At 36.5% G+C, this 12,621-nt stretch overlaps 1 protein-coding gene across 1 annotated transcript in view; it reads left to right on the top strand.

The window, feature by feature from the left end:
- The window catches only part of Hpr1 (THO complex 1-like protein Hpr1), an 81,653-nt gene that overhangs the window by 11,993 nt on the left and 57,039 nt on the right, over positions 1 to 12,621 (top strand). Inside the window, exon 2 of the mRNA XM_089096340.1 lies at positions 12,128 to 12,195. Coding sequence (XP_088952466.1) covers positions 12,128 to 12,195 — 68 coding nt within the window. The remainder of the gene's footprint in view (positions 1 to 12,127; positions 12,196 to 12,621) is intronic.

Genomic DNA, 12,621 nt, shown 5'->3' with positions numbered 1-12,621 from the left:
GTGTTTTGGGGTGAAGAGGCTGAACCAACACAAACGATGAAACTTCGCAATTCTATGAAGGATTTAATAAAAGATACTAGCTTAGGGGGTACTCCAAGGTGTGCAAGTTTGTTTAAAAGGATTTGGTGGTTCACATTGTCATATGCCCCTTCAAAATCTAGGAAAGCTGCAACAAGGACATTATTTTTTAGAGTGATTTATAGATTTTATTATATGCGAAACGAAAGAATCTTCTGTGGAGTGTTTTCATGATACCAGTTTAAGGGTGCGTGACCATATTATTCTTTTCAACAAACCAGAGTAGTATCTGATATATATTTATCTCCCTTATTTTCCCCATCGGAGAAATTGTCGTTTTGGGTCTATAGTACACAGGGTTGTCTTTCGGATTATTTCTCTTTAGGATTGGTAGGAGGGACGAACATTTCCATATATTGGAGAACCTAGAAGATGCCCAAGCGTGATTATAACAATTTAGCAATAATTGTTTGTATGAAGGTGTGAGATTCTTTATCCATGTAGGGTGTATATTGTCATAGCTGCCGCTAGTTTTGGTTCTAATATGATGTATTGCATTATTCAATTCCTGGATTGAAAATGGATTAGTTATGTACTCAGATCCTGGGCGTGGTTGGTAGGAGCGTGGGCTCATATGAATTGTGGACAGTTTGCTTTGATTATTTGATGTTAGCTTATTAACAAAAAGAGTTGCAAATAGGTTAGCTTTTCCATTATCTTTGTCATAATGGTTTTGTTAAGCGCAAACTCATACAGGTGTGGATTGGCGGAAGTTTTTTTCTCACATACGCGGTTTATGACTTTATACATAATGGGCTCATGCGTTTCTTTGGAGAGCTTATTTGCAAAATTATTCCAGTACTTATATTTGGCATCTATTTTAGTCCTTTTTAGATAAGATTCTGCTTGTAATTTTTTTAAATATGTAGTAGGTGTTGGTTTTTTTATGAATTCTGTCCTAGCTGCCTTTTTTATCCTCCATTTATTTAGGCACTCATTTGTCCACCATGCTTTAGGAATTTGTTCAGGGAATGTTTTCTTATGTGTTGTCCTGGGGATAGCATGATTAGCTGTATTTGTTAGTAAAGATGTCAAGGCTTCAGCATGTGTGTCAACTGTTGTGTTTGAAATGCATGAACTTTGGGCGAAACTTGTAATTTCATCATTTAGCTTATTTTGGAACATAGACCAATTTGATTCAGTGTTAATATACTTTGAGGCATGAGACAGAGTTTCAGCAGGTTCAGTTAGGGAGCAAACTATATCAAAGAGGTCAGTACATAGACTATCAATTTCATTTATGTAAATTTTGTTCAAAAAAGTTAATGAAACAATTTGTAAGTCAATTCTGGAGAATCTGCCACTTTTGGGTTTGAAATATGTATTCAAGTTTTGAGGGGTAGCAACAGCTAATTCATTATTATTTGAAGTCATATGCTCAATGAATTTACCAGCTTTATTTGCTGGTTTATTCCCCCACAAAAGGCTGTGGGTATTCAAATCACCACAAATAATGATATTTTTTAACATATTAGAATTATTCGTATAATTAAATAAATACTTGGCATCTGTAGTTTGGCCATTAGGGTTATAAAAGCTTATTATGAAGGTTTTTAAATTATTCAGCAAAACACTGATACCAATCACATCAACATCATTTTCAAAATCTGGCAAATTGATGCAAAAAAATTTTATATTATTTTTAACTAATAAAGCTACACCACCTTCTTTTCTCTCTGAAGATCTATCCTTTCTCAGGATAGTATATCCCAGAGACTTAACTTGTTGATTTTGGGTTAAATGAGTTTCCTGGAGGCAAGCAATATTAATCGAATTATTATTCATAAATTATATTAGTTCTTTTAGCTTATTTTCTGTGAGTGATCTTACATTCCATTGGAGTATTGATAAATGTTGTGTTGTTGATTTATTCTTCATATGACTGTGCATCAATGTTCAGCTTTGTTAAAAGTAAAGCAAGATCTTTTTTTGCTTGAATGAGCATATCATCTGGGATGTAGATTTTTGCCAATTCTGCAGTAATTTTTGTTTTCTGTAGTTGATGTATGTTCATGGCCTGAACTGCATTACAGTTTAGAATGAATAAGCTAATTTTTGGGGATTGCATTTTTGGTTGTGAATCCTTTTTGTTGGTTAGGGGTCTGTTTCCGGGTTGTGTTTCTGTTTTGTTTTTTCTTGGGAGGGGGGGGCCAAACTGACCTCATCTCACCGGATAAGGAGGCTTGTTGGCTTGGTGATTCCTTCTAATAGGGATTTGAGCTTGGGGGCTTAGAAGATGGTGTTTTATATGGGGTGCGTGACGCATTGGGGGCATTTGACTTGGGGGTTTTGGTTGGTTTCATTACAGGCTTTATTTGGTATCGTTGGGCAGCATTTGCTTCCATTGCTGCAAAGGGATATGGGATGGCCTTTTCTGTTTATATTTGGAGTGTTAGAGCTCTTCTCTTGTATGCAGGGCATAATGATTTATTTGTAGACTCATGTGGGCCTTTGCAATTGATGCATGTAGGCTGAGTGTTGTTGCAAGTTGTCAGCTCTTTAGGATGGAAAGCTTTACAATTACTACACTCTCGGAGAATTTCATTACATTTGTTTGTTGTGTGTCCCAGTTTGAAACACTTCTGACAGTGGATAGGCTTAGGTTTGTATTCCTTGTGTGGTTTGATTTGCCCAAATAGGAATAATTTTTCTGGGATATCAATTTTATCTTTCAGTGTGAATAAGAAGGATCTACTAGTTTTTAGGCCATTAGAGTTAGGTTTTCCAAGTTGGGTAACATCCTCAACTGGGATTGTGTTTCCTTCCCTATCTGAGATCCATTGAGAGATCCATTCTTTTAACTCCTGAGTAGATATCTCTGGGGGAACATTATAAACTACTATTTTTGTTGGTGATTGTTTTGGGTTCCAATTAGATGCAATAATAGGGTTATTCAGAAGGGATTTTAGGTTAATTATTGTATATGCTGATTTCTGATCTTCTACAACTATTAGCAGAGATCCATCACGGTTAATTTTAAGAGAGAACATTGATTTTAGCAATTTAAAAATTGCAACTCTTATTGCAGTGATCATTTTTATTTCAAATGGGGTAGTGGGAGTAATTTTAAGGTAAATTCCTAAGTTTTTGGAGGTAGGATCTTGGGCAGGGAGAGGGGAAATGCTTTTAATTGGGGAGATTTTTTTCCTTTTTGTAGAACTTCTAGAGAGGACCTCTTGAAACCCATTATCATCGTTTATGGTTACATTAGCCCCTACACTTATCATTGTCCTATTCTCCGAATTGGAGCTATCATTAGAACTTTGAGATAGGCTTGACCAGCCAGGATGGGTATCTTTCACTATGACACTTTCACTGGAATTTGATTTGGGATCCGGGGGGACTTTTTTTTTGGAGGACTTCTAATCATTGCCTATTGGAAAAAGCTTTAAAACACAAAAATAAAACTAAAAACAAGAAGGGAAAATAGATGATATCAAACCGTCTGTACTATACTATGGGGAGGATAAACACCACAGTATAGCCCTGAGGATGACTTGAGCAGAATTGGTTTGGTACAACTGCTGATTAGAAGAGATAATAATCACAAGAAAATATATTTCGGTTTTCTTATAAGGTTGACATCTATCATTGACATCTATATAAGGTTGACTTATTTGAAAGCGTTGACATCTATCATCTTATATTTGAACTCCTAGAGTCGAAAGATCTGCTGAAAGATATCTGAATATATATAATAAATATGAGGCAATCAAGCCAGTAGCTCTGTAGCCCACAGAGTGAAGCAAAAGGAAAAGGGCTAAATAGTTTTACTGAAAAGCCCGCTTGCTGTTAAATAGAAGAAGAAGAAGAAGCGTTTGATTTGGTCCACGGAGACTCACTATGGAAAATACTTCGGTATTATGGATTTCGCAACAAAGTTGTTTGTATGATTGTAAGGCTATACGAGAATCATTTATATGCTGTACGGACTGATGATGGGGACCCTACCGAATGGTTCAGTGTGAAGTCTGGTGTCCGCGAAGAATGTATCCTCTCCCCAGTGTTGTTTGCTATTCTCATCGATTATGTACTTCGAAAATGTAACTTCAGAGGTGGAATTCAGCTGAACCTAAACCGCACATTCTATGGCGGCGATTTTGCTGATGATATAACCCTCCTATCTCATTTATGAGGGGAGCTACAGAATAATATAGCTCTACTCTCCAGTAGGGCCAGGCGAGTTGGTCTGTCAATTAGTACATGGAAAACAAAAGTCATGCGAAACAGCGTCAATACCCTACCTGCCTCACCGCTCAAAATCAGATCTGATGTACTAGATCAGGTTGAAAATTTCAAATACCTGGATAGTATCTTTCAATGTAATGGAAATCTTAAGCAGGAAATTATCACAAGGGTTACATGAGTAGGACGGGGTTTCAATATGTTAAGAAATAGTCAGAGGAATCTGACATACTCCCTTTAGCTCAAGCTCCGGCTTTTCAATAGTAACGTCCTCTCCGTACTAATGTACAGCTGCGAATCTTGGGCGTTGACTAAGCAGCTGAAAAAGCGAATCAAGGGTTTTGAGAACATCTGTTTTCGGCGTATCCTTGGTATCCAGTGGACTGATAAGCTAACCAACGCCTCTATACGTGAAAAGACAAAGCAGCCGCTCGTGATCGATAGAATTGTGACTAACCGATGACGATATTGGGGTCACATGGTGCGGATGGGTGAGGGCCGCCTACCCCACGATGCGTAGGGTTGGGTTCCTTCTGGCATCAGAAGACATGGGCGACAGAACACAACACTGGGAAAATGCCCTGAGAAGGATGCTGCGCTTCTGAGATCGTCGCTCGAAGAACTTTGGTCAAAAGCACAAAAGATCATGGAAAGGCATCGTTGTTGCCTTATACACCAGTCGACCTTGAAAGACCTATATCTAAGTAAGCTAGTCTTAATAGTAAAATGCTAGTGAAACATATTTCGAAAACACATTTGTCGGAATTTTTAGATAGAGCCTGAAACCCCTCATAAATAACATCACAGCAAAAACTGACATTGTTCAATGTAAGGGATGTAAGTTGCCAGTTTAGGATTTCAAACAATGGTGTACTTTTGTTTTGGTCTGATGCCATTATTGAGGGGTTTCTTGCTCTTTCAAAATTGCTATAAATTTGTTTTTAAAATAACATTTAATACCTGAGATTAATCAAAATAATCATTATTATTCCTTAATCAGCTACAAAGGGCAATTTTTCTTCACTAGATACTTTTTTCAGAAACACATTGTTAAACTCTTGGCTACTATTGGCTGTTTTAAGTCACTTTAAGGTCTCAAAAAAATAATTTGCTACATAACCAATTATTATCATAGGCAGCGCGCTAGCGCTGCCTAAGTAAAGAACGATGTGGCCACAATGTGTTTTTTTTTTCTGCTTCTTTCTTCGACAGGCACTTCGTATCAAAGGAGTTATCGTAGAAACTTCGAAAAAAAACTCATTTGATTGAAAATTGGGGTGGCTAGTGCCCTTTTTAATAGTCGAAAGTGATTGGAGGGCAACTAGCCCCCCCCCCACGCCCCTCCTTCCCCCCAACACCTGCAATAAACATATTGATATAGCCATTTTGTTCAGCGTAGTTGATTTCCAGCTTGAAAATATCTTTTTGAGGAGAACATTCCCCCACAACCCTCAGGGCAAGGGTTTATAAGTTATGCCCCGGGGGCAAATAAGATCGATGTTGGCACAATGTACCATATATTATTTTTTTTTACTTCGTTGATTTCCAGATAGAAAATGTGTTTTTGAGGAGGACACTCCCCCGCACCCACAGGGCAAGGGTTTTAAGTTATGCCCTTGGGGGCATATAAGGTTTGTATAGAAGGCGTTGTCGTAGAAACTTCAAAACAGGCTCATTCGATTGGAAATTCGAAGGGCTAGTACCCTTTTCAATAGTCGAAAGTAATTGGAGGGCAACGAGCCCCCCCCTTCACGCTCATCATTCCCCCAAACACATCCAATCAAAATTTTGAAATAGCCATTTTGTTCAGCATAGTTGATTTCCAGATAGAAAATATGTTTTTGAAGAGGACACTCCCCCACAACCCTCAGGGAAAGGGTTTTAAGTTATGCCCTGGGGGCATATAAGGTTTTTATATAAGGCGTTGTCGTAGAAACTTTAAAAAAGGCTCATTCGATTGGAAATTTAAAGGGCTAGTGCCCTTTTTAATAGTCGAAAGAAATTGGATGGCAACTAGCCCCCCCCCCTACGCCCATTATTCTCCCAAATACATCCAATCAAAACTTTGAGATAGCCATTTTGTTCAGCGTTGCTGATTTCCAGATAGATAATATGTTTTTGAGGAGGACACTCCCCTACTACCCTCAGGGCAAGGGTTTTAAAGTATGCCCTGGGGGCATATAATGTTTTTATAAAAGGCGTTGTCATAGAAACTTCAAATAAGGCTCATTCTATTGGAAATTCAAAGGGCTAATGCCTTTTTTAATAGTCAAAAGTGATTGGAGGGAAACTAGCCCCCCCCCCCACGCCCATCATTTCCCCAAACACTTCCAATCAAAATTTTTAGATAGTCATTTTGTTCAGCATAGTTGATGTCCAGATATAAAATATCTTTTTGAGGAGGACACTCCCCCACAACTCTTGGGGTAAGGGTTTTAAGTTATGCCCTGAGGGCATATAAGAACAATGTTGGCACAATGTACCATATATTATTTTTTTAGTTTGTTGATTTCCAGATAGAAAATGTGTTTTTGAGGAGGACACTCCCCCGCAACCCTCAGGGCAAGGGTTTTAAGTTATGCCCTTGGGGGCATATAAGGTTTTTATAGAAGGTGTTGTCGTAGAAACTTCAAAACAGGCTCATTCAATTGGAAATTCGAAGGGCTAGTACTCTTTTTAATAGTCGAAAGTGATTGGGGGGCAACTAGCCCCCCCCCACGCCCATCATTCCCCCAAACACATCCAATCAAAATTTTGAGTCGTTCCCCAAACAATTCCAATCAAAATTTTAAGATAGTCATTTTGTTCAGCGTAGTTGATTTCCAGAATGAAAATATGTTTTTAAGGAGGACACTTCCCCACAACCCTTTGGTCAAGGGTTTTAAGTTATGCCCTGAGGGCATATATGAACGATGTTGCCACAATGCACTATTTATCATTTTTTTTTCCTTTAGATCTGGGCACTTCATATGGAAATGGTCGTCGTAGAAACTTCAAAGGGGGCTAATTCGATTTTAAATTGAGAGTTCTAGTGCCCTTTTTAATAGTTGAAAGTGATTGGAGGGCAACTAGCCCCTTAAAACAATTTATTCAACTAGCCCCAAAATAAAATAAAATAATCTATCAAGCGTGAAACTACCGCAAATCAGCATCGATAAATAAATGAAACCCAAAACGAACAGAAATTACAATAATTAACCAAACGAGCAAAGTCAAACTCGTTTTGAGTCAAACTCAAAACGAGCAGAAATTAACAGGACTAGGGCTCATTTTGATTAATAAATGGCTTTCTTGCACTTTACTTGCACTTTGCACTTTTGCACTTTACAAAATTTGCACTTTACTGAAAAAATATAAATGTTTTTACTTTTATAACTTTAATAAATCAAACAATAATAACATTTTGATTACTAGATATCAGTATATGTATATTAAACTGACAATGCACATTCATTTGTATTTTTTTTTTTTTCAGTGAAGTGCAAATTATGTTCTGGCCTTGGGAAGGCATTGGGGTTCTGAGCCTTACTCATGTTAATTTCTGCTCGTTTTGAGTTTTACTCGGTTATTTATTGTAATTTCTGCTCGTTTTGGGTTTCATTTATTTATAGATGCTGATTTGTGGTAGTTTCACGCTTGGTAGATTATTTTATTTTATTTTTGCTAAATTTTTTTAATGGAGTTCTTTACTTTTCTTTGAAAAACTTATTTTGTGGGAAAAGTTCTTTAAATTAATATTGAGAAAGAGCATGAAAAAGCATCATAGTTATGTATTCATTTTTCCTAGCTAAATTATATCAAAAGCATAATGCTGTTGTTTGCTTGTTTACCATTAAGTCAATTTATCAATAATTTCTTTATTGATTTCTAACCTGTCAAAAAATGCAAAAAGTAAACAGAGAAAAAGTGCAAAAAAGAAGAAAAGACAAAAAAAGACACTGCAACATTTAATATAGATCACCTATTCAACAATGAACAACTATTGCATGCATACAAATTAAACATCACAGCATAAGCAGGGGATGCCATAGATGATGCATGGAAAATTCATTGGATATATAGCATACAAGTCACGGCATATATTTGACCATTAAGGAGCGACGGGGGTAAAGTTTTCTAGTACACGTTAAGGAATGATATAGGCTAAGTAAGCGTTTTAGAATGTTTTAAAGTAGTTTTCAGAATTCTAAATTGTTCCTTTTAGAGAGTAGAATGCAGCAATAATACCATTGAGCAGGGCAGGCAGGGCTAACAGAGCAGGGCAGCAAAGTTAGGCAATTAAAGCTTTCAAGAATGGATCCAGAGACCTGTTGATCCCCTGGGAAGGTATTTTGAAGCACATACCTACATTTCTTCCCCTCTCAAGGGGCACTGACCTTCAATATTTGTGTTACACACGTGAACAGTGGTAGATACAGAGTTAATGGTTGGGTAGTGCACCAATAAAAACTTGGCTTCCACATCGGTTTTTTTTTACCCCTCTGTCCCTGTAATTAGTACAACTTTCAACCTTTTTTCGGAGGGGGGGGGTCTTTTAGCCTACCCCTAAAAACAACCCCTGGATCCGCCCCTGCACATGAAACCTTGATAAATAGATCTACTACTCAAATGGCATACAAGGAAAGTGTTTTGTGCCTCAATTCTGACTTATAAGGTGTCAAAAATAACATATTTCTTAATTTAGAAAAGTACGTTGATAGCAATTAATATAAATACTAAGAATTGTATTCTCAAGAATTAGAACCAAGGAAAAAGACATTGAAAGCTCAAAATTAAGGTAAAATGTCATTTGTCAAAATTTAGACGGGTACAGACATGTTATGTGTATAGTGTTCTAAACAAATAGCATTTCTAAGCCCCAAAAATAAGGAAAGTGTAGAGATATTGGCTCAATAATACCTCCCAAGTGTATATTTTAGGCTCTTGATACATTCATGAAAATATTGTTCACCTAACTCAACTGCTGTCCAAGTTAGCAACAAGCCTCTCAACTGCAATTTTAGACAAGATATTTGAGCACAGTAGACTACATTGCCATGCACTTGAAGTTTTATCTGGCTTATAGAAAAGGGATTTGGTGGTTTTTTGGGCATTAATCAATTTAGGAGCTAATCAAACTGACAATTTAATGCTTGGTAATTGCTAAGACCAGGGGACATTTGAAGGAAGCCATGAAAATATCTCATTCCTAAAAGTACGTTGCTTCACTTTACTTCCATCCCCTACTTTAGCATTACTTGGGGGGCAGCCAGGGAGGGGGAGGTATTGGAGCTGTTCCAAATTTCTTTCCCCAGGTTTAGAAAAATACCTTTTTTGGATTTACTTACATTGAAAAATGCTTTTTCTAGAAAAATGCTTATTCACTGAAAAATGAAAAGACCAGCAATGAAATAGCATTGACATGCCACTCCAACCTGCTGCCAACACACGTCCATTCAAGACAATACCAGCTTAATAATACTAATTATCAGGCAACGGTGGACAGGGAGTGCAGAAAGATCATCCAAACAATCACAAAATAATAAAAAATATAAATAAATACAAGACACCATCCTTCACCAAAAATAAATTTTTAAAGCATTGAACAAGCAGCGTTCAGGGCCGATATCTAATGGCAGTAAGTGACAACATTGCATCTATAGATGCAACAAACTTCTACCAAATCAAAGGAACCATATACCACACTGTAAATCTTGACCTCTCACATTTTGGCGAAGGGATTAATGGACGAGGCCCAGATCGAGTAGAAATGGGCATTTTGGGACACAAGGAACATGTTCATTTGATAGAAGTATTTAGGAAGAGCTTCACGGTAGAATTTAACTTTAAACAAAAATATAGAAGACTGGGCAGTAAGACTCACTGGGAGAATATCCACAATTGTGTATTATGATTATATCATTGATTTATTTGGCAAAAGAGAAGGAGACAGTAGAAATAACTAAGGACACAAGCAGCCTTATTCTTTATCTTTTGAAGTGAAATAAGATTAGACTGAAACGTATTTAGGTAAACCAATCCCGCGTAATAAAAATGATATTATTCTAAATTAAAATAAAGTGACTTAAGTGGAGAGTCAGGAATTAAATTTTTCAGTCAGTTCATAATACCAATGGCCCGTAATGCTTTTGCACGAACAACATTGATGTGATCCTTCCATGAAAAATTTTTGTCAATAGCCTCACCTAGATAACGAATTCATATCACTCTTTCAATAGACGATAAACCTTCTTCTAGCATAACGCAAACGTTAGTTAGTTTTGGAAATCTGCACCCAACTCTACAATAAATAATAAGTTTATTTTTTTCTTATTAAGCACAAGTTCTATTTAGAAATACGATTTAGAATTTAGAAGTTCTATTTAGAAATCTATTTAGAAATACGACTGTATGCATGGGAAATATTTATTAGAAGCTCATTCTAAGATTTACCGCATATACAAGCAGTTGTATCATCAGTAAACTGCGTATCTAGAGAAGATGAAGCTGGTAGCAAAACACGCATCGTTAATATAAAGAAGAAAGAAAAGAGGGCCCATAATTGAACCCTGAGGGACACCAACCAATGACAATAGTGGAATGAAAGAAAAGGGAGAATTATTAATTATAGAAACTTGTGTTTTCTAAGTAAGATATGATTTTACTAAATCCAATGCTTTCCCAAAAACTCCTGAGTTATTAAGCTTAGAAAATAAAATCAAGTGAGAAATTGAGTCGAACCCTTTTTGAATTCCCAGGACCAGGCTTGCAGGAATTTCCCCTTCGTTAAGATAATCACTCACAAACTGGTTAATAATGAGCTTTGGATGATCAGTCCCATGTCCCTGTCGGAAATCAAATTAAAGCTTTGAAAACACTTCTGATTTTTCAAAAAAAAATTGTAGATCCGATTATATAGCTCTCTTTCTACAATTTTAGAAAAGGCAGACAGTATTGAAATTGGGGGGTAATTTTACGGATTATTATAGTCATCCCCTTTATGTAGAGCAATAGCTTTTGTAACCTAAAAAGAAGTGGAAAAAACTCCTGTCTGAAATATTAAATTTATTATATGTGCAAATACAGTTGTAGTACCAGGCGTAACGACTTTTACAAGATTAGAAAAGGGGTTATCTAACCCTTCAGAATTGCCACGTTTCATAAGCGTAACGATGTTTATCTCCTCGGATTCAGTGACTGAGACAGGAACGTCGATTTGTCTAAATGCGGTGGCAGGGGAATCATAATCTGACAATGAAATAGGATTTTCAAGGTCAGCAATTAGTATAATAATGAAAAATTTTAAAAGGGGCATTGTACAGTATGCTCATCTTATAGCTAGGGAATAAATTGAGAAAAGGAAAAATTTACCAATGCTCTTTCCAAATATGGGAATTGGAACTGTTGCAACTGAATTCAGGCTCCTCCCTAATGACTGGATGTGGCTCTAGGGTAAACATTGGCTCTGTTGATTTTTGGGTTTGCATTCTTTTTTTTTACTGATTTCTCATCAATCTTTAGTTTATAATGCCAATAAAAAGAAAAATGAAAAAGCACCAGAAAATCAGCTAAAGTAGTTTTTAGCCTAGGGCTTTTTTCCAGGAGGTTTTTGGGGAGGAGGGGGTAGGGAGGAACTCTCAAATCCACTGGCAATGGTAACACTAAGCATATATAGTTTATGCAGGTTAACTTATGTATTTGTATACTATTTAGCAAATCAATAAACTCCAAATAATTATCTGGATTTGGTAGGGTACACTCCGTCACTTGAGAAGGAACGAATACTTGTTTTTAGAGTTTTTCCCTAGTACAACCGCCCCCTCCTACCTGATTTAAAATAGAATTGGGTGTTTGGTTTATATTTAATACTTTCTTTTTCTTCTAGGATGCAGTAAATGCATATATATCAGACAGAGAAAGAGGAAAGCCACTCATTAATGAATTGAAAATAGGGTAAGGTCTTTAATAAACTTAGTATTTGCTTTTACTTATCTTTAGGACATAAAGTTGAAAAAATAGGTGATTTGAGTAAGGATACAAAGGTGTCACTAGCCAAAATTTTTCGGGGGGATCAATTACTTTACTGACTGGCTGGTTATTTTATATACTGATTGGGGTCAGGTTTCTATTAAGATTAATCCATATTTTTTTTTTTATCAACTGATACCAGACTTCTTGTACTTCTATATGCCTATTTACCTAATAAAACAAATTGTAGCAATAAAATAGCAGTGCTTCATGTCACTATTTTACTGACTCAATTATATTTATCCACTGGCCAAAAACATCGAGGGGAAGGGTCAATACGTGACGCCCCTATAAGGATGAATACTGTAGCTTGGATTGAGGAGAAACGTAGCCAACAAGCTATAACCTGAA

This window comes from Artemia sp. Qi Xiang Cuo, chromosome 11 (assembly GCF_049724085.1).
Source record: "Artemia sp. Qi Xiang Cuo chromosome 11, ASM4972408v1, whole genome shotgun sequence".
Taxonomy (NCBI): domain Eukaryota; kingdom Metazoa; phylum Arthropoda; class Branchiopoda; order Anostraca; family Artemiidae; genus Artemia; species Artemia sp. Qi Xiang Cuo.
Note: the sequence above shows the minus strand (reverse complement) of the source record. Positions and strands in the feature narration are given on the sequence as shown.